Source organism: Erpetoichthys calabaricus, chromosome 5 (assembly GCF_900747795.2).
Source record: "Erpetoichthys calabaricus chromosome 5, fErpCal1.3, whole genome shotgun sequence".
NCBI lineage: Eukaryota > Metazoa > Chordata > Cladistia > Polypteriformes > Polypteridae > Erpetoichthys > Erpetoichthys calabaricus.
The window spans coordinates 177491945-177516098 of record NC_041398.2 but is presented as its reverse complement, the minus strand read 5'-3'; the positions used below and the strand labels follow the sequence as shown (position 1 = coordinate 177516098).

The following is a 24154-nucleotide window of genomic DNA, read 5'->3' as shown; positions in this document are numbered from 1 at the left end:
TAAGTATACCCCTCAAGGTAGAAAGATCGACCTAGAAAGATTTTAAACTGAGTAGCATGGATTTTTTTTTTGTTAAAAATAAACTAAGAAGAGCAATCACACATAGTAGGGAATCAATGTCATAAAGAAAAACAGTAACCAAAATCCTCCAAACAAAAAAGAATCCAGGAAATTATTGCACTTGGTGTTATAATCCTGCCTTTCATAAAGGGGTGCAGGCCTCCAAAAGCCACAGAAGACCTTCTTTACAGGTCTGAATTCTACGAATAAGCCTCACTGAGGCAGCCTAGCCTCAATTCAAAAAGCAGGCTTTCTAGTGTGTCTTGGCCCAAAAATGGGCCTGAGGTTTCTAACATCTAAATATCTCAAAATATTCGGAAGGTAAAAGAGTGAAAAACCATGAAAGAAAAACTTTGTCACAAAAAAGATAAACTAATTTATTTTGATATTTAACCCTTAAACCACCACATACTTGGGGGTTAATGCACTTCTGGATGCCAAATGCTTTTTTGCTGCACTTTTTAAGTAAATGTCACAATTCACAAAGAAAAAGTGAAATTTTAATGGAACACATATTTTTTTTTTCATGCAAAGAGCATCACAATTACTCCAACACTGATCATTTTACCCACTGCCAATGAACTGTAAAAACTATTAAAAACTACTGGAACAATATGTACAAGGTGCAACTGACACCATTGATGAAATTCAGTAAATCACTGAGTCAACTGCACTTGAACTGGCTGCACGCAAGCACACAGAGGTAAACACCAATGCTTGCAGGCTAGTACAGCGGCTGAATGCCAGGGACAGTGATGCTGCAGTGCTGCAGGGGGCAGCAGTGGTCATTAGCTGGCTGCTGAACGAATGAACGGCACGGACCAATCAGCTCTGGCATGCTGGCAAATTGCACTGGGAAGCGGCGATAGCAAGCAGCAGAAAGCACAGCAGGAGGAGGATACATTCAATACACAGCCATAAACAGTAACGCTTGGTAATTTCAGGCGTGATCGCCCCGGAGCCATAAGCCATAAGCCAGGTTAGTATGAACATCAGATCAGTTCCCGGTCGTAGAGTACTGTAAGATGAAATGGGAGCAGATCAGCATAGCGAATATAATCACGGAGACAGATCATCCCGAGGTGCTAGATCGCCAGGTACAAAGAAATGTTCATAGGTCTCATCCCGTGATCCACAGACTCAGCTGTTCCCAGTAAAGTGGAGTCCATAAAATCTGTAAATATTAAGCCAAATCCATGCAATTCGAGTCAGCTGTAGCCACGAACTATACGTATAATAAACGAAATAAAACAAGCGTAAGAAAGTGGAGAATTAAGGCGAATTTTGCGAAAAGCGTTGTTAACAGGGAGGAGCGGCAACAACAAGCGTTTTGCTAATGTGGACTCCTGACATACCTATAATGCCCATTCCACAAAATGCAAAACATATTCAAATATTACCTTCTGCAGCTACTGAACGAGTGACTCACTGGGTGTGTACCTATTATGATGGTGCTGTAATTCATGTCTATGACAGTTTAAACGCTGATAAAAAATTCAACCTCACCGAAGAGCAGCTTCGTTTCCTTCATGCTTTGTTTCCTTACAAACCTCCCATAGTTTATGAAGACGCACAGCAACAATTAAATCATACAGATTCTGGTGTATTCTCAATTGCATTTGCTGTGTGTATTTCTTTAGGTATTGACCCAAGTGATCAAGTTTTTACTATTTCTTCAATGCGAAATCACTTAAAAATAATTTTTGTTACTCAACAATTGCTTCCATTCCCTGTCGAAAGTAGCCGACGGGCGACACCAGTTACAAGTATTCAGTGTGTTCAAAGACCTGTACGAAGTACGGCCACTAACACAGTCACTCATAAAAGGGGAGATGACTCGGTGCAGGAAATGGGTATTGAAACTACCTTGGAAGACATGCAATCGACGAGGCGATTAAACGGATCTCAAGAGACGTCTTCTAGGTTGGAAAAAAAAGCGCTTGGCTGCCAAAACCATATATATATATATATATATATATATATATGGAAGAGAAGGTCTGTGATACGGTTTGCATATTTGCAGTTGGAGATCCACAAAGGGAGAAAAAACGAATCACGTATCATAAAATAGTTTTTATTCCTGAGCTTTCAACCCCTATCAGGGGTCTTCATCAGAGGATAATGCTTAGACTTACAAGAATCAAAGGCAATATATAGCAGCACATTCAGGGGGGGGGTGGGTGGAGGTGACTAAGTCCGTATGATCATACGGACTTAGTCACCTCCACCCACCCCCCCTGAATGTGCTGCTATATATTGCCTTTGATTCTTGTAAGACTAAGCATTATCCTCTGATGAAGACCCCTGATAGGGGTTGAAAGCTCAGGAATAAAAACTATTTTATGATACGTGATTCGTTTTTTCTCCCTTTGTGGATCTCCAACTGCAAATATATATATATATATATATACATATCTATATAAATAAAAATGTAAATGTTCGTTGGTTCAAAACCTTAAATCTCCAAAAGTTCTTCACCGATTGCTTTGAAATTTTGACACAACGTTGCATTCGAATACGCGCGTGTTTTTATATACATATTATATAGATGCAACACCTGTGACAGGTAAAAACATGCTTTTTTTGAAAACACAGCACCATCTTTTGGACGTAAAAGCAACACACCCTATACTAAATATTTTATGATTCTATTTCAATGTTTCGATCAAATACGTTTGTAAGTACATGAATAAAGGCAAAGACATGGCAGTTTTTGGCGTGCAACCAGAAAGAAGTGATAGGAATGCGGTTATACATATCGATGAAATCGCACAGTATTAGGCTGGAAGATACATAAGCAGCAATGAAGCTGTATGGCGAATTCCTTCATTTCCCATACATGAACGAAGTCTAGATGTTGTTCACTTAGCAGTACATCTAGAAAATGGACAACGCGTTTATTTCACAGCTGCAAATGTGCAACAAATAGCCCTGAATCCACCGGCTACAACGTTAACTGCTTTCTTTATATTATGCCAAAATGACGTGTTTGCGAAAACACTGCTGTATTCGGAAGTGCCTGCGTATTACACATGGCATGCGAGTAGAAAATCATTTGAACAACGCAAACGAGGAGAGCGAGTCAACGGACAACCTGGCATATTCAAAGAAACTACGATAGGCAGACTGTACACCGTGCATCCCAATCAAGATGAATGCTTCTTTGTTCACATGCTGTTGGTAAATGTGCCCGGTCCAACGTCTTTCCAGCAATTGAGAATTGTCAACGGCGTTACACATGCCACTTTCTGAAGTACATGTCAAACTCTGAATTTATTGGAGAACGACCGACACTGGGATTTATACATTAATGACGTGTGCAACACGTCACATCCAAATCAAATTCGTGCATTGTTTGCAATCATATTGACCGCCTGCTCTCCTTCATCTCCAACACAGTTATGGGAGAAATATAAATCACACATGGCTGAAGATATTTTCCGTCGAATACACAAGTAAAATTCAAATATAAACATGGATTTCACAGCAGAAATCTACAACTAAGCGTTGATAATGATTGAAGATTTGTGCTTAGAAATCGCGAACAAAGTTCTCAATCAATGGGAATGCCAACACCGAATCGATCTGCTGCTGCTTCGTTCGATGTAGAATTGCGTCGTGAACAAAATTACAACACGGGTGATCTTTTGTCGTATGTGCAATCAAATATTCCTAAGCTAACGCTTCAGCAAAAAGGCATTTACGATCAAATAATGCAAACTGCCAATAACGGGGTTGGAGAAATCTGGAAATTGGGAACGGAAAGGTGCCGGTTGATCTGACCTCAGGACGAATTTCATTGCCTCATAACTTCTGCAATTTAGTGGCGTCAAAAGAAGAATTGGTTGAAAAAGTATTTCCCAATATTCAAACCAATTATAAGAATCACGATTGGCTGAGTGAACGAGCTATTCTTGTGGCCAAAAACAAAGACGTCTACGAACTTAACAATATTATTCAGTCTAACATTCTGCACAGACAATGGAACAACAAAAAATATTGTATATCCACAATCATTGTGAAATTAAGCATATTAGAAACGTGTACTTTCTCTTTTCCATTTAACCAGACTGGGGTACAGCTATATATATATATATATATATATATATATATATATATATATATATATATATATATATATATATATATATATATATATACACACACACACACACACATATATATCTATATATATATATATATATATATATATATATATATATATATATATATAAACACATACACATATATATATATATATATATATATATATACATACACACACACATATACATATATATATGTACACACACACACACATATACAGTATATATACACATATACATCTATACTAATAAAAGGCAAAGCCCTCACTGACTCACTCATCACTAACTCTCCAACTTCCCGTGTAGGTAGAATGCTGAAATTTGGCAGGCTCATTCCTTACAGCTTACTTACAAAAGTTAAGCAGGTTGCATTTCGAAATTCTACACGTAACGGTCATAACGGTCAACAACGTCCGCCATGTTAAACTTTCTTATTTATGGCCCCATCTTCACGAAATTTGGTAGGCGGCTTCCCTGCGCTAACCGAAACCAATGTACGTACTTATTTCAGTGGTATGACACCACTGTCAGCCGCCATATTGAACTTTCCAACGGTCTTTGTTACTTAATGGGCCCATCTTCAAGAAATTTGGTACATGGGTTCCCAATGCTAACTGAATCCTACTTATGTACATATATACGCCCATAGCCTGCAGCTCGGTCCACACTCTGAATCCTCCAGGCACTCCTGAGCATAATCTAATTTTGAAGGTTGGGGCACCAATAATGTTACTGAGAAACTTACAGCCACCGAAACTTTGTAACGGCACGAGACTTCAGGTCACATGCTTGCAAAAGAACCGAATTGAGGCAACTATTTTTACTGGCAGTGGCTCAGGGGAGAGAGTTTTTATTCCTCGCATCCCTGTTATACCCTCTGATCTCCCATTTCAATTCAAACACTTCCAATTTCCAGTAAGGCTGTGCTTCACAATGACAATTAATAAGTCTCAGAGACAGACCCTACAAAAGGTTGGCATTGATTTGAGGCAAGATTGCTTTTCACATGGCCAACTATACGTTGCATGCTCAAGAGTAAGCTCAGCGCACAGCTTGGTCATATTACAACTGGAGGGGCGAACTGACAACGTGGTATACCAAGAGATCCTTAACAAATAATTATTGGTACATTTTCCCTCAGTTTATTATTTAACATTTTAAAGTAGTACTTTGCCGCTGCGAAGCGCGGGTATTTTGCTAGTAATGCATAAAATCAGAAACAAGAGTCAGGTAATTTGGTGAGTTTCATTATTTGTCCAGATAGATAAACAAGCATCTCTTGAAACTAATGTGATACAAAAATAGTTAATGCTGCTTATTCAGTTTGAGTAATGGACTGTTTTCCTCTTTGTAGGATGGAGAATGAGGCTATTCACCTGGAAAAAAAACATGTCCATAGCGTATATGAGAAAACCGCCCCTTACCTCAGTGACCTTCGTTGCAAAGCCTGGCCACGTGTACGTCAGTTCCTTCTTGATCAAGAGCCAGGGAGCCTTATTGCAGATATAGGTAAGAAAAATTGCACAACTGAAGAGCAAATTTTGAAAACTTATTCATTCCACAGAGGTATGTGGTTAGTGCTACTGTCTCACTGATCCAGGAGGCTGGATTCAGATTGCACCATAGTCACTTTCTCTTCAGTGTTTGCATGTTTTGCATGTGTCTGTGTGAAATATTTCCAGGTTCACCTTCAGCATTCCAAGGCTTTTCCGGTTATGGTACTTGTGGATTCTAATCTGACTTAGAGTGAGTACATTTGGGAGTGTGAAAGAGTGTGCCTTTCAATGAATCTTTACCTGGGCTGGTCCTATCTTGCACCTGATACCATTTGGTTAGGTTTAAGCTGCATGAACAAATTTAATAAAAACAAATTCACAACGGGATGGAATAGGAACTATTGGTGCAGATTAGTCTATCTTATACAACAACAGTATAATGAAATGATTTCTTGCTAGCTCCTTTACGAGCACAGATGAACCATCAAAAAAACTAAATATTAATTAAACACAGCATCACAAAATATAAAAATATATGCATTATTATAATTCATCAGTTACCACAGCATGAAGAAGAGTGTTATGAAGCACTACTCCAAAAGCTCAATTGAAAATAACAGCTTTTTATTTTTTATATTAAGTTTTATTTTCATATTAAGTTTGGCGGTGTGAGCTTTCATAATCTTGTATCGTCTGCCAGTGAAGACTAGAACAAGACCTTTAGACCCGGGTGGACTATGATTATTTGGAGTGCAGTTCTGAAGAAATTTTCTCAACTGGTGCAAGTTCTATTCCAGTAAAGGCATTGCTTTTACCAACTACTGTATGCCGGTAAATTCTGAATTTTAAGAGTGGGACCACATAACAGCCAAGAAATAAACCAAAGAGGAAAAAGTTAAAAAAAATTGTGTTTGTTAAAAAAAATAGATAAATTTAAAGGAGGGATGATCTTATAGAAGATCCTGGTCCAGTCATGTTGATGGACCTGCCTGATGTTCTTCGGCGACATGCAGTACACACATTCTATGACTTTCCTAGCTGCCAGGCTCTCTCTTTCTCTCAAATAGTGTCACTGAGACTCACTCCTACCCTCAACCATACTGGTGGTGCTCCATTCAAACATTCTCTTGGCAACCATACATCCTCTTAGCATACAATGTTGTTACTTAATGGTAAAAATCTCATCTTAATTGAATATTATAAGCAAAATGGACTTTGAGATATCTTCAAATGAGCTAAGGTCAAAATGGGAAGGTCAGAAAACCTGATTGTCAAAACACAATATCAGTCAGTCAGTTTCATTTTCCAACCCGCTATATCCTAACACAGGGTCACGGGTGTCTGCTGGAGCCAATCCCAAATATGATTGTCAAAATTCAAAATAAAAAATAACAAAGTAAACAGCCTATTGGCCTACTAGCTACATAGCTGCAAATTTTATTTAATCTACATCTTGGATGCTAAATGTAGCATTTTAAATACCCTCTGGAAGATATTGTCACATGGTGCCACATGTGGGGTCATGTGGTCAAAAAAATATATCTCAGAATGATGTTTCATAAAAAGAATATACAGGGTGAAAAAATGTTAGCTGAATTATAACAGAATAAAAATAGAATTCAAATTGTCACATTCCAAAAGCTTAAAAAAATCAAAAGGTATGAAAAATAAATGTAAAATTCAACATGACATAAAAACCTTGGAGTTCATAACATAAGAAATGCAAAACAAAAATCAATTTGTGCCTACTTTCTCAAGTCGTGAAGTTATGTGGCTGACCTAAGAAAGAATGTTAATGTTAAGGGTTATCAAAACCCTGAAACAGCAAACTACCTCTACAATATCCAAAATTTAGTGATCCAGGCCCTTTAAATGTGATAACTAATTTTTTTGTTGGCTAACTCCTTGGGGTCAAAGAGGGAGTTAAGCACATAACAATGGGGAGGATTTCTGTGTTATCAGTCAACATAAAATAGATGTTAAGGCTAATTTTTGTAGACTAAAATCTAGTTTCTAGATTATTGACATTAGGTTTAAGTTTTGTATGAATTATAGTGTTAAACACACAGATATAGCTAATGAAATGTAATCTGAAACTGGTATTTTTATCATCTAAGTTAGACAGAGACTCTCAAAGTTATGGCATCCTCCGTAGACCTGTCATTGTGATAAGCAAATGGAATGGGTGTAAACTGACAAGGATTCTGGAGTTGAGGTATGCTATCAGCAGCCTCTCGACGCACTTCATTATACTTTGTCCAAGTGTTGCTTGATAATAGGCACAGGTGACTCTGTTTGTGCCGTTATTTAGTATTTTTGTTTAATTGACTGCTTACAGCTACTTCATTTCTCAAACAGCTTAAGTGAGCACTCAGTTGTCAAGGATTGGGCAGCTGTGAATGACAATGGGACTACTGAGCCTAAGGGGTGTACACTGCTATTTACAACTGTGTTCTTTCACCAACATAATTTATTTTTAAAAAGATACAAGTGACTTGTCTCAATATGCTTTAAACACTGCACGCTGATTGCTGATAGCTACTCTTAATGCACAGCCAGCTCCACAGGAAAGAAAATTAGGCAAGAAGCTCATTTATAGACATAGATTAGCCATTGATTAAAAGGCACTGACTTACAATCAGTCTAGCAGTACACAACCGAAACTGCTCATTCCTGCTCTTGTAGTTATATTCTTACCCAAATCCGTCCTTCAATTTTTCTACTTAAATTAATATGCGTCACCCATCTGCATACCATGGACCTGTTATATACTGTACTTTCAAAGTAAACTTTACGCACCCTGAATTGGATTAAGCAGATTGTAGGAGGTAATGATCAAGTAAATTTACACTTGAAATGTGGAGCTGAGAGTGTCGCATAATTTTCAAGTGCATTGAAAGTGCCATCTAAAGACAAAATGTTATCATTTGGTAGAGGATACCATGGAAAGCCAACAACAGGTCAGATATTTGAGGTCCTTTTCAGCATTTTATCATCAAACCTGGTGTAGTTTTAGGTATGCATCTTCCACCGCACTCATTATTGCATCCTAGGTAAAGAAGGAAATGTGTCCAAATTAACATGATCCTGTAAATTACCACTGCCATGCAACACAAAGAATGACTTGTAGCCTAGACACTCACATAATCTGAAGACATCACACATCAGTTCTGTGTTCACAGGTGGCTGCTTAGTACTAGAGGCAGAGACTTGCATTAAAGGATATACACTAAAGTGAAGAATGGTTTCAAACACCCTGTTCCAAACCCGAGTCATAAAGAAATTGCCCAATTTCCATCATATTTTTTAAATAGGGTATTCAGAACAAAAGGATGATTACTGAATAGAATTAATAAAACAAAGAAAAAACACACAAAAAAAACTATTCGACAGCCCCTACCACATTTGTGTTTGGAAATGCACAAAGCATCAGGAACAAGGAAGATGAACTCCAAGCATATACACAATAAAAGTATTTTTTCCTGTAACTTTGGGAAATCTGAATAACAGCACTAACCCCCCAACTGGACTCTTAATTTATAGAGGTTTGTTTCTATTTAAATAGACCAGAACCAGAATGCTGGGGAAAAGAGAAGGTGGAGGAGTATGTGAATATTTATAAATTACTTCAAACCAACTCATATTAAAACAAAGCATTAGACTCATACAGTGAGTGAAACTTAATTATAAACTATATTCTTTTCAAGTGAGATGCCTCAAAGCAAACTTTTTGATGTTGGTTCTGTCTACTAATACTCAGGCTGCAGATACTATTGTTCAACCAAATACATTACATTGTACGACTACACAAAATATAAAATGGCATTGCCAGAGTAACAATTAAAAAATTATTATAATAATATAAAATAAAGGATCAGTTGTATTGTACCTGAGATAGACTACACTAGCAGGGGATCAAAACCAGACTATGTAATATTGTAATAACAGGAGATGATCCTGAGATCTAAGTGCTATCTTAGTAAACTGTGGAACAAGATCAGTTCCAGGTTTAGCTAACCTACAGCTGGACTTGTTTTAGCTTTGTGTTTCTTCTCGGTTTGCTTAGTTGTCCATCTGATTGCTTGTTAACAGTGACACACTGGCAATTAACATCTCCCCCACTAACAACGTACTGCTACAAATTCCTCTTGATTTACAGAGACATCCAGTAGCACAGGGGAAAAGTACATCTTCATTTTAACTTGATAAAAAGTAATTGCAATCATTAAACTGCAATACATCGAAATGAGTGTCATTATTGTAAACGTCAATCACTTTCATCATATAAAGAGGCACTGAAATCTCTATATGTTAAGTAATGAAGATGAACGGTTCACTTTAGTAGAATTGTATTTGAAGCATAATTGTCTCACTGTAAGCCACTTCCCAATTAAGTAGATAATACAGAAGAGCTAATAGTTGCTATTCATTATGCACCCAGCTTTTCCTAATAATCCATCAATAAGCAAAGCATATAAAATACCTAGTCAGAGGCTGGACAGTATTTGTAAATAATGTCTCATTGCAGCACTAACTTCACAGTAGAGCACAAGATCTACAGTATATAATACATATTGTGAGAAACATCTTATTAGACCTGAAGTACACCCGCAAAGAAAACCAGCAAGGTGGCCACATCTTAAAACTTCAGAATTGGAGGCTGAGCAGGATTATATGCCTAACAAATTTATGGAAGTGGATAAAAGTAGGATTCAGTATGGCAATTACTGGGCATTCGACAAATGTATGCAAGAATAGTTGGTGCAGATTCTCACAAATTTATCAGTGTCTATAGACTGTGCCATTGATAGTGAGTGGTTGCTGAATCAACCACAGTCACTTGGTGTAGATATTAAGGGATTTTCTTAATTAGTGATAAAGCCTCTATGCGGTGGGCTGGCGCCCTGCCCAGGGTTTGTTTCCTGCCTTGCGCCCTGTGTTGGCTGGGATTGGCTCCAGCAGACCCCCGTGACCCTGTAGTTAGGATATAGCGGGTTGGATAATGTGATGGATGGGTCTTTTTACTGAAAATTAAGGGTAAATGTATATTGATCCATAATTTTCTATTTCTAATATTACACAATATAAATATTTCCATGTATTGCTTGATTTTTTCTGTGGCATTGTGGTAATAATATTTGATTCAGTATCACACTATAGCTCAGTCCAAATGTAAATATAAAATATGCTTTCAATTTTTTTAATGGCATACAACTGCTTTTTAATGTCCATAACAGTGGAATTTATTTTGTAACATTATCCACTGTACTAGGTCAGTTGAACGTACTCATGAGGTGGTTTAAGTTAGTATGCAACTTTGTTCCCCTTCTCTGATTCCATGAACCACAGTGTAACTGCACTTAGTCTTAGTCTTGGTCCACCGATAGTCCACAGCTCTGGGGTACACTGTAACAGCATTAAACCCAAAAGTTAGTATTGTTACCTCAAATATGTAGTAAGAACACATCAGCATAGGATCGTCCTGAACTGATAGCATACTGCAACTAAACCAAAATGACTAAGAAAGTGCAAAAAACTTAAATTAACTTAAATTAAGGCAAGCAAAGCACAAGCTCAAAGTTGTAACTGTGCCTGTCCGTGATGGATTGAACACAAGAAAAAGTTGGCCAGACTTACTGTACAAAGCAGCTGCATTAATTAAAAAAGCCCTGAAGTCATCATCCTCTCAGGAGTCTGCATCTGAAGTGTCTGCCTGTAAATGTAACACTTGATTGCCAAAGGTTTTATGTGTGTTCTACCGACAACACACCAATCAAATGCAGTACTTGCTACAGCCCACCATCTCAACCTTGATCAGTGAAAATGACTTTTCATTTCAAGTTCTATTATATGTGTGTGCAGTCTCTAAAATAAATAAATTAAGAAATAATAAAATGCTTTTCTTCTTCTTCTTCATCTTTTCCCACTTCTATATGAGTTCAATGTACTAGATCAACCTTCTCCAAACAGCCCAGTCCTACACCTACTTGCCAGTCAAGTCCTTTTCCAACACATCTTCTTTTACTTCATCCATCCACCTCTGCCTTGGTCTCCCTAGATTTCTCTCCCCTTGTACTTCCATTCCCATCACTCTTTTGCCCACATATTCATTTTCTCTTCTCATCAAATGTCCACACCACTTCAACCTCCATTCCTGTACTTTCTTAGATATCTCTCCCACTTTTGTTGTACCTCTGATTGTGTCATTTCTTATTAAACAGATAATGAAATAAGCATCAAAAATACTTCATAGCATATTATGTACACATATGATTACTTTTATTTGATGTATTAATTTCAGATGTTACAATACATGTTTTTATTTGTGCATTTATTTAATTTTGTCCAAAATATTCCTTAATAATTATACCACAAATGTTTAGTCTGCTTCCATGCGGTCAATCAGTCACGTGTGAGTGCCATTAACAGTAATCACTATCACAAGATTACAACATCATATGAATCAAATAACTGAGCAGTACAGAAATCAGCAGCGTAAAAGCAAAAAGCAGCACAGGCATGTAAAAGGAGTATGAAATTATCCACAAAACATTTTAAGCAGCAAATACCAATAAGAGATTTACAAAAAAGTCTCAACTATATTACTATATATTACTATAAAACTATATTATAAACCACAGAGGCAACAAAACGGTGCAGGATACACAAGTAAACTGTGTACTACTTTCAAAGCTTGTAGACAAATACACTGCTGAGCAGATAAAATAAACCATCCGTACTCTAGAATGTCTAAGAGATGACAAGGTCTACAGCTATTTTTAGCTCATATGAGTGTCTCCGTGTTCCTCTCCAAATGCTGGAAATGTACCAGAGAGAAAAAGTTTATGCTTTCAGTTTCATTACTCACAGGGTGCTTTCTCTGCGTCACCATAGCAACTGAGAGATTCAAAATGTTGATTTAAATAAAAGTGTAAACCACTCCTTGTATTCTGAGCGAGGATTCTTGTTTGTTACTGTATTCATGCAAGCTAATGTGCAAATTTTCACTCCTATTGTTTGAATGTTTTAAGTGCATATGGAATGAAATTTATGTTTTGTGCTTATTTCTAGGTTGTGGAACTGGAAAATATCTCGATGTGAATGGTCAGATTTACAATCTGGGATGTGATTACTGTAGTCCCTTGGCAGAAGTGGCAAGAAAGAATGGACATGAAGTCCTTGTTTGTGATAATCTCTGTCTTCCCTTCAGGGACCAGATCTTCAATGCTGTTATTTCTATTGGAGGTATATGGAATAAGTTATGACTTTTTTGTTTCTTTTCAATGATAAATAAAAATACATCAAACAATACCCAGACAAAGACCTGTGTAGATAAATGAGCAAACTACATGCAGACTGTGTCTAGGCTGGTATTTGAATCCAATTTTTGGAGGGTAAAAAATTGTTTGCAAAATGCATAAATTATTTTGTATAAATTGTTCATTAGAATAAGGATCACTTTCTACCTTAACCTGTCCATAACTTGCACTTTATGCTTTACATATAGTAAGTTAGTAGTGCATTTCTGACATACATTGTGCATGATGTGGACAAAGCTATCACTTCATGGCCAAATAGCACAACATGACTTGAGTTTTGTTGACTTAAATGACAAATGCAAGTGACACATGCACCAAAAAACATGACTTTTAAAATAATAGTATAAGATTAGTTCTAATTAAGTAGTACATATTAACTGCACAGCATAAAGAAAAAATGTTTATGGTGGATGAAAAAAGAAATAGCAAAAAATTAAAGCCATTATTGAAACAGTTGAATGTGTACACATACTGTAGTCCCTTTATGACTCTACACTCATACTATGTTCTTACTACAGTTAAATTAACTTTAAACATAACAAACTTGTTTTAAGGCTTTACATATCCATTTCTAATATAAACGACTGAAACAATATACCGCACAAGGAGTTCATTGGTTTAAATATCATCACAACTATATTGCAATTACCTAACTTTGCTCAAAGGTTACTTAAGCCCTAAAAATTATTTTAAAGAACATTTCCTTTAGCCAAAAATTTCAAATTGATTCAAGTTGATGTTTGTAGGCTTTACATATCTGCTTCCTAATATAATTGATATAACCAGAATGACTGTGCTGTTTTTCAGTTATTTTCTTGGCAAAAATTTCCTTATTAATAAATATATTTAATTAATTTGATTTAAGGGACCACCCTCTTTTGCAAAGACTCTTGGAAATCACCCATTTATATAGTGTCAGGGTAATATAAAGGCTGCACATAACAGAATTTTATGAAAGTGTCAAAGATTTGTGTGGTAATGACATTGGTTTTGGGCTGGTTTGTCTTTGATAGTAATGAAAGAAATGAATTGCATGAAACAGAAACTTACAAAATAAATATTGTTTTACTTCCAATGACATTTATGGTATTGAAGAAGTATGTTTAGTTCCTGTTTATAAGTGTTCATGTGCATTAATTTAGAATTTACAGAAAGTTCACTGAATCATTTTCTCTCACATTTTTGTTGAGCCACCAGACATTTTCTGGCACAATCCACACTTCGTCAATTATAATGACAATCGCAATCCTAAAGATGCATCTGAGACAGGAAAGAAACCCGAAGCTCCACGGCGCTTGGAGATGTTCTCAACCTGTTCTACAGGAATCAATAAACGGCAAAGTGGGGTTGCTGGCTAACGGCACTGCCGGGCAGAGTTTGGGGGTACAGTTCCCTGTGTAGTGAGATGCTCTTGTGGAGATAATACAGTAATGTGCACAATTGGGTGTTTTTGTGTGGTTTTTCATTAGTAAAAAATATGTGGCAAATCTCTTTTTAAAAATAAATAAATAACCCACACTACACCTGTGCAGTGATATGAACGAGAAGCATAAATAGAATTGATTTGCCGTGTGTACAACAGATTCATGCATTATGTAGCTGCAGCGAAGAATACTGGTAAACAAAGACGTGTGAATGTGATTTTAGGAAGCAATACTCCTTGCTTTGCACCCCCAAAAAAAACCCTCCAAAACTCGTATCAGTGAGCATTACATAAAATTTTAGTGTCAGTTTTGCAAAACTGTATACGAATTAAAACTTACCCATTTCACTCATCACTACTGTACAGCATACATCATAGGAATAGATAATCTGTTAATTAAAATATCTGGTGTATGTGGCAACTTTGTAATCTTATTTTATAATGATGTGATTTTTGCAATTGGTTATCAAATTATATAATGATTTGATGAATTAATTAATATGTGGAAGTGCAATTTTTAAAAACAGAACAATGTAATCGATAGGAATTACTCCTAACTCTGTGAGTATGCAATGAACTCACTTGACTTTTGTGCAGTTAATGTTCATGTTTTGTATGAAGGGAATTAGTCCAGTGGGTCAAGACTGTTACTTTAAAATGAGTTAATCAAGAACATGTGGACATAGTTGGAAACTTGTTAGGGTTACATTTTATACAAAAATTAGGACGTTTTTCTTTACACAGAGAACCATAGACACATAGAATAAGCTACCAAGTAGTGCAAAGGACAGTAAGACTTTAGGGATTTTCAAAACTTGATTTGATGTTATTTGGAAAGAATTAAGTGGATAGGACTGGCAGATTTTGTTGAGCTGAATGGTCTGTTCCCGTTGAAACATTTCTAATGTTCTAATATGTCTACTGTTCTGTACGCTAGGTTTCAATTTATTTGACAGCATCTCTTTCACAGCAATGTTCCTGTCTAGACTGTTCTAATTAATTAGGTTTAACAAAACTGGTTTACTAATAGTGACTAACAGTTACAGTATGGTAACCTAATATATTACACAGTTGTTAGAGCAACTAATTTTGCCAGCATTACATTGACCACAGTGAACTAAGTTTGAATTACTTGATTCATTTCTGCGGAATTCCAATAAATTATATTTTAAAATTGATATGGTGACATGATTTACACGCATTTCTTTTAATAGTTCTGAGATCTCATCCCCAGCTCCATCTTGATCACCACAAAGAAGCACACATACTTAACAAAGATGTGATACTTGATAAATCAGCATTGAGTCACAGCTACTTTCATTGAATAATCAAAATAAGAAACTATCAGCCCCCATCAAGTCACACAGGTTTGCATGCATTTAATTTTGCAATTTTCATATTATTCAGAGCTCTGCCTCATCTTCAATTGTGCCTCACTTTTTCTTTGGTAGACATAGCTAATGTTCATTTAAAAGTAGAGAGAGAGAATTAGACAAGGTGCAAGAAGAGCTGAAAACAAAGGTTTACAGGTTGGATTCAAAGGTGTGATTCGGTAAGCTACCTGCCAAGCTATCAGGGTCAAATGTTAGTGGACAGATCTGGAAGGGAAAAAGCAAGTTTAAAAAAAGCATAAGGTCAAAATGCAAGAAGACTGACAATATCAAAATGAAAGTCACTGACAAAATTGCAAGACAGAAAGTAAAAGTATTGTGACATACCCAACAACTCAGTGAAACCCAGTTTTTATCTTAAGTTGTAAGGATGGGCTCTGACAACCAGTGAGTGCTCACGCAGAAATACATATAATGTAGTGATGAGGAATCAGGCAGCACGTGGGCATGTCGGACGTTACAAAATGAAGATAAGCTCATCTGTTTGATGTCCTTTGTTTCACTTACAATGAAGGAATTAAATAAAAAAAAGGGTCAGAGATTGCAGCCAAACCTGTATCAGCCCTGTCAAGCAGCATGTTATCAACTGTCAGAAAAAGGGATGAGCTTGCATTAACTTGGATATTTGAAACTGTGCTGGAAAGTCATCACACACTTGTTTAACTTGATATCCATTGAAACATCTAGTCATGTAAAATGACTTACTTGGGTGATAAGATCAGCAGCCACAGTTGTCAAGTTTGCCATCCCCTCTGACTAGAAGTCATGTAATGTGACATCGGCTCAACACATAATGGAAAACTTAACTAATACTACAGAATGGCACTAAGTTGTGTACCGCATTACTCTACTTGGATACCATCTTTAGCTAGTGATCTACTGTATACTAGTGCTAAAGCACAATGAATTGGTCATCTTTAAACATCTAAGCTGAAAAGTGATTTTAAAAAACTGATGCTTGATCATTTTCAATTCAGCAAACTTTTAATGGCATTTATTAATGTTTCTGAATACCTTCTGTGGTGCTGTGATAAAGGCACAGTGAGCTAGAATTTTTACACTTGGAAGAGATTGGGTGTTACTGAAACTCCACTTCCTTGCTAAACTTTTATTTTGAAAAGACTGCCAGAGGTAATGTGAACATAGGAAGGACATTTATATTGATGCAAAGTGTAACAGGAAGCTTCCAGTAAGCATAATCCGTTAAATTAATTATCTGGAAGCTTCTCCATTCCACCTAGAACTCCACAACCACTTTGTAAACCTTTGTAATCCCTAAGACCAGTCCCAGCAGCCTACTTTCCAGGCCTGTCTTCCCCAAAATGGCGGATCTTCTCTTTTTTTCCTCTTTTCCTGTTTTTCTTTTTTTTCTACCTTCCTCAGGATGATGAGCTTCCTGTTATACTTTACATCAACATAGAAGTCCTTCCTGTGTTCACATTACCCCTAGCAGTCTTTTCAAAATAAAAGATTAGCAAGGATTTGGAGTTTCAGTAACACCCAATCCCTTCCAAATGTAAAAAGTCTAGCTCACTGTGCCTTTGTCAGTGCTGCATATGATAAAAATAGATTTGCTCAGCTGTTGTTCGATAGTATATAAAATAATATTGTCCATTACAACATACTAGGTTCTACCAGCATATTGACCAGTTTATCAAAAATGGCAAAATTATTGGGATTTACACTGAACCAAATTGTGAAACTAGTACAGTAAACTAAGATGCATGTGTTTTTAGTAAGGATATTAGTTATTTAAACACAAACCTTAATTTAAAACTGGCTTAAACATACTTTCTTGAATATCATTTTTTTATTTTTGGTCTGTGCAGTATTCTGTCTCCATGTGGTGAAAGTTATGGAGTGGAACAATGTTATATCTCCTTTTAACATGTGTAACAAATCAAATGAGCTAACTGTAAATTATGTACACATGGAAATACTTATTTAAACCAATCGGTCTTCAACATCCATTTGTCAAAGGCACAGATGTGTGCTGAAAATGGCATATGGTCTTCATAAATGATAAGAGAATATAATTTATAAGAATAGAAACAATAATATCAATTCCACTTCTTTGTCTTAATTTCTGTTATTACCATTTTTTTTTTAGTTTTCAAGTATACATGGATCTTGTTAGATGTTAATATATTTAATATACTTGCTGCATTCTTAAAATGTTTTATAAATACATTGCAACCTTTGAGAATTTCTTTTTTTATGTGTTTTACAGTGATCCATCATTTTTCAATGAAGGAAAGAAGAATTCGTGCCATAAGAGAAATGGCGAGAACAATGGTCCCCGGAGGCTTGATTATGATTTATGTTTGGGCACTCGAGCAAAAACACAGGCGGTTTGAAAAGCAAGATGTATTTGTTCCATGGAACAAGGCTTTATGTTCAAGAAACAATTCAACTTCAAGTGAGAATTCAAACAAAAACAGTCCAGGTTACATAGACCTCCCTCCAATGCTGTACTCCAAAGACTATAGGATGGATGACAATTTGAGACAAGAGAACACAGCCAAGCGTTCCTACAGTGCAGGGAACTATGTGTCAGTTGGAAGATGCTGCCTCAAAATTCCAGAAGAACATGAAAATAAATTTTATAGCAGTTTTGGGAAATCCTTAAGGTCATGGTTTTTCTCTAAATCATTTGATGAATCAAGCCTGAAAAAACATATGGAAAGGGTCAGGCCCTTAAAAAATTCAGATGGCTGGGTAGAGAATACTGTTCTAGTTCAGCCATCAAGACATTGCAGTATAGATTTAGGTCATACCGGATCATTACTTAATGGGCAGGTTTATGAAGATGATGATGTTTTTGTAGAGACTACAAATAAGGAGGAATCCCTCTCAATTAAAAATGAGCAATACATGCCCACCATTTTGGGTGCAAACAATTTAAATTCTGTTAGCAATCGAATATTCTTGAGAACCTCAACATTAGATTCCACTGATTCTTTTCTTGATGCAATAAATGCTGATGCTGAACCTTTGGTAAACACCAAAGACTTTATGCGCTATTACCATGTTTTCAGGGATGGGGAACTATCACAGTTAATAGAGGAGAATGTGGCAGAACTAAGCATTGTCTCCTCATGTTTTGACCATGGTAACTGGTGTGTAATTGCAAGAAAGATAACATAGCATTGCTCTGTCATGCATTATAATGCAGGGCTACTCAACTAGTGGGTCATGAATCCACCAAATGATACACTGCCAGGTAAGAAATATTCACCCTTTAAAAAAATGCAATAATTTTTTTAAACAGAAGATTCCAGCTACAAAGCATGGCTATTATGTGTTAAATCCTTTCTTTATTTCTTCTCAGTGTCAGTGTGTAAGTTTAGAAAGTGATATCCTCTTACCATAAAAGTTCAGTGAAAAAATCAGAGAGAAAAAAGTAACAAGCCTTGGCCCATTGGCTTACTTCATGGGTCAGTTGTAGTGTACTTGAGATAGTACCGTCCTAGCAGTTATCTTTTTGGCATGAATATTCTGGTGGGGCCATGCTGACCTGGAACAGAGTGACACTATCAGAAGGGGCGGAGCCATCCTGAGAAGCCGTGCAGAGTGGGTGTGGTTTTGTGAATAAGAGAGAGAGAGATGATCAAGAATTTAAAGAGCATAACTTACAACATGCACTCTTCTGCTTAAATCCATTGGCCAGGCAAGGATTGGAAAGGATACTGCCATATATCGGCTCATTTGGAAAAAGGCAGTACAGATGGTGTCGCTTCTGACCCCAAGTGACTTGTGTGGGGCATAGCCAGTGGTATAAATGAGTAGGAAGGAAACATGGGAGAAAAAAGATCATGGGAGCCACATGGAAGGAGCTGTAGAAGATCAGAGTGGTGGCTGAGCTGAGGTAGGAGATCTTCTCCAATAAGCCTCACGTGATGGATCAGGGAAGAGACATTACATTTCACAATGTATTAGGCTACCAGCATCTCTGATGATAAAGTTTCAGCCAAAAAAGGCCATTAAACAATCAGACAAAAGGAAGATCAATATTTTATCATACAGTAAAACCACCAAAGGACAGTATTAAAAGAAATTACAGCAACAGTATCAAATACTTAATGCTGAAAGCAGAAACTCAAATGAATAAGTATTCATTTCCAATAGGGAAAGTGCTAAATTGTATTGTACATTGGTAATCAACTTGATACTCAATAATGATTACGACCTCTGTAAAACAGTGATATGTACAATTGCGTCAAAAAAAAATCAGCCAATCAGTTGCTTAAAAAGGGCAATAGCTTTCAAGCTGCATGGCAGAGTTTGCAAGTTCATGCTGCACATGCACACGCATGAGTAAAGTCATGCATAGAACACGGCAGGTTTGAACAGCCTGCTCCAACAACCTGGAAACAGGCAAGCGGTGCCAGACACAACAACAATTTCACATACAGTACTTCAAAAGGAAATATTTTTCTAGATAAGAAGTTGTTTATTGTCAAACTGCAAAAAATTGATTATACTGACTAAGATTAGTTTGCTGTAAGCATTTTAACAATAATGTTAAATTATGGGGCAAGTTTTCAACTATTTAAGTTTTACATAACAGCGCCATTTTCCTGGAGTTGGGGGGAAGTGCCCCACTTGCCCTTAAAGCAGAAAGTCCACTGCATCCTATTACTGTATCAGGATTGCACTATGTAGAACATTGCTAGGAAAGGATGGTCCTCAGGACTAAGTGTTGTTGAAATGAATGACAGAAGGAGATCAAGTTTAAATAACCCACCGATAGTCCTATTGTGGTCTGATGTTTATTGTTTGCTGAGCATCTGATATCTTGTTAGCAATGGTGCATTGGTAATTCATGACATGCTGCTATGCATTCCCCAAAGTTGAAACTGTCAGTGCAGAGAAAAAAAATGGTGTGGAACTATTTGTTAAACTTGTGAAACATTATTAGAAACACCACATGAACTTATTATATCAAGCTTACTATATCAAACTATATTTCAAACTGAGTGTCGCCACATGGTGGACTGCAGGATTGTTGCTAAAATTATTCATTTCGGGACTTATGAAAAGGCCTTGAAATCAGTTTCACTCACTGTAAAACATCACCTGAAAATGATTGAATCAGGAACTTAATACACAATTAATAATGGTAATAATAATTCTCTAAATTTATATAGCGTTTATCTCACTACTCATAGTAACTGGGGAGCCACTTCCATCACCAATGTGTAGCATCCACCTGGATGATGTGATGACAGACATTTTTGCACCAGTCCGCTCACCACACATGATCTATCAGAGGGTGAAGGAGTGAAAGAGATAGACAATTAGAGATAGGGGATGATTATCGGGTCAGATTGACTAGGCCATAGAGGGCAATTTAGCCTGGACAGCGGGATACACCCTGCTCTTTAAGATGGATGCCCAGGGATCATTTATGACTACAGAGAGTCAAACCTCGGTTTTATGTCTCTTCTGAAGGACAGCACCATTTTTACAGCAGTGTCCCCATCACTGCACTGGAGCATTGGGATCCACATCCAGACCACAGGATAAGGGCCTCGTGCTGGCCTCAGCAACACCTCATTAAGCAACAACCCAAGCTTTTCCTAGATGATCACCCATCCAAGTAAAGGCTGGGCCCGAACATGCTTAGCTTCAGGTGGATTACACCTGACCACACAGAACACTGTGAGCAGTTCTCAGAGTCAAGATAGAAGTAATAAATTAAGAAATGATACCCATATAAATACAGATTTGTTAAAACACATAGAGAACAACGTAGAAACTGATTAAACATAAATTGAAACCAACAATATCTGTCAATTAATTAATTGATGTGCTATGGCCAGTTGACAATGGAGGAGATTTAAATTATAAAAGAGAAAGCTAAAAATAAAGTTACAGTTCTGGAGGCCTTGGCCAACTAGCTCCTCACCCCTGCCTGGGCTTTCTGTAGTGGGATCTGTGCTGGTTGTTCAATCTGATGAGAACATCTTTCCATCTGATGATTCCAATGCTCAGTTAACCGAAATAACTTTTCCATGTGTAGAAGAGCAGCCTAGCAGTAGAGAAGTGGCACCAAGTGCCACCTCCAGATTCCATGAAGATAAACAGAATGGAAAAGGATAGTAATGGTTTAAAAATATTGTGATACTTACATTTCTGTACAAATGACTAACAAACAAAAATGCAGTATGCACAGCTAATGAGCAGCTCTAGTCAGGGTCAATGTTCCCTCTAAGCTGAGCGCGTGAGCGATCGCTCACACGAATTCAGAGCGTTGCTCATACTTCCCGCACGATCGCTCATTCCGACGGCGTCACTCGTACTTATCGCACGATTGCTCACTCCAACCGTCGGAGTTGGTGCTCATAAATTTTTGGCTTAAACAAAATGTCGCTCATAAACAATGTTTTTTGCTCACTATATGCTACTCCTTAGAGGGAACATTGATCAGGGTATACTAGATTAAGTTACTGAATCTTCAGCCAGGATTTAAAAGCTGAGACAGAAGGTGCACCTGTTATATTAGCAGTCAGATTGTTCTACAACTTTGGGGCTGTGTAACCAAAAGCTCGATCTCCCATTGTTATTTTATTAATCCTTGGAATTTTAAGTAGGCCAACATTTTAAGATCTCAATGAGCACTCTGGTTTGTAGATAATGATAACTTCAGATAAGTAAACAGGGCCTTGGTCATTTAAGGCTTTATAAGTTAAAAGGAGTATTTTAAATCAGCTCTATACATATCTGAGAGCCACTGTAAGAACATAAGAACTGGAGTTATGTGTTTGTATTTTCTGGTTTGTGTAATAATTCTTGTGGCAGCATTTTGATTTAACTGAAAGCTGCATAAAGGATGATTAGAACAGCCAGTGAACAACGCATTACAGTAGTCAGTCCTACTAAAAATAAATGTGAATTAATAGATAACTGATAATGAGATAATATAACAAATTGGAAAAATAAATAATTGCCAAATTAATCTGATACATCAGCTATTACGCATACATCATCAGAAGGGATATACTTTCAGATATTGGACAATATTCATAAAACATGACTAACCACTACACATCACAGCACAAGTGCTAAACAGCCCATACTGGGATAAATGTAATGTCAAGGACATGGAAGACACTGCAGAGATACTTCTAGAGTTAGAAGGAATGGAACTTTAAACAAACTTACTAACAGCGCTGCCAATCATGAAGAATAAATAAAAGTTAAATATATAAGGCAATCCTTATTTTTTTGAATACGCAGCAGGACAATTTGATTTATTCAATATTAAATGTTACATGCATTATCTATTGTTTTCAATGACCCTGAGTTAAGTATGATAGATCGACTTGATAGCTATTATCAAGTTCAATACAAATAAAGACAGGCCAAAATATATATGTCTTATAATTTGACCTTTGTAATGGTTTAATTTATGTATTTGCACATAAGTGCTTTTTCATGTCTGCAATAGTTTGTACGATGTGTGCGGGTATTCATTTTAGAACATTCACCACTGTAAGTTGGGTAGACCTGCCCACACAGTGGTTTTTGTAAGTATGCAAGTTTATTACCCTTCACCAGCTCTAAGATACAACTGCAATGGCATTTGGTTGTAATCCACAGAAGTCTTGAAGTACACATGGCAACAATGCTAAAACTGATCGGTAGTCTTGTTACCATCAATATGGACAATGATGAGATCATTGTGGGTTGATTCTGTGCTAAATGCACACTGCAACTGACCCTATGTGTTCAGTTGGCCTGTTGAATAGCCCTTTTACAATAAATCATCATGTGGTTTGGGTATTATTACAAATACATGCCTTCTGTTATTGTTTGATTAAATGTACAATATGTGGCTTTTTGCATGCCCAGATAATTATTATGCAATAATTCAAATGGTAGGTGGAAAACTATTTTTATTTGTGTAATAAAATGTAATCAGAAACATAAAAAGCAGAAGCAACACTTAGAGTGATATAATAAAAGTTGCTTACTATGTTAAAAAATAATATATATTTAAGTTCAAATATGTGTGTGTGTTTTTGTTTTGGGGGAGAGGGGCGGGGTTGGGTTTCAAACAATCATATCATTTCACTGCATCTTTATACAGTAAAATACAACTAATGTCTTTGAAAACAGCAGAAATGGATTACAAACACCAGTAAACAATGTTTTCTCATAGTATCTTTTGCTTTAGGGGTGAAGCAACACAATTTTAAAAGGCATCTTTAAGTTTCTGTACACAGAAAAAAGACAACACATTGGGGAGAATTTTTTAAAACCTTCATTGGATTCATTTCCTTAATCTTTTGTGGTTAATTTGGGCAGCAGTACCCTTTTTGACCAGTAGAGGACACTACTCTTAAAGCAAGAT

The 24154-nt window shown here is 36.7% G+C and overlaps 1 protein-coding gene across 1 annotated transcript in view; it reads left to right on the top strand.

Moving 5' to 3' along the window:
* LOC114652069 (probable tRNA methyltransferase 9B) overlaps positions 1-23793 on the top strand; it is a 102343-nt gene extending 78550 nt beyond the window's left edge. The window contains exons 2-4 of the mRNA XM_028802248.2: positions 5521-5675; positions 12734-12907; positions 18026-23793. Of these exons, the coding sequence (XP_028658081.1) occupies positions 5521-5675; positions 12734-12907; positions 18026-18942 (1246 nt within the window). The 3' untranslated portion in view covers positions 18943-23793. The remainder of the gene's footprint in view (positions 1-5520; positions 5676-12733; positions 12908-18025) is intronic.
* Positions 23794-24154: the final 361 nt, after the last annotated feature.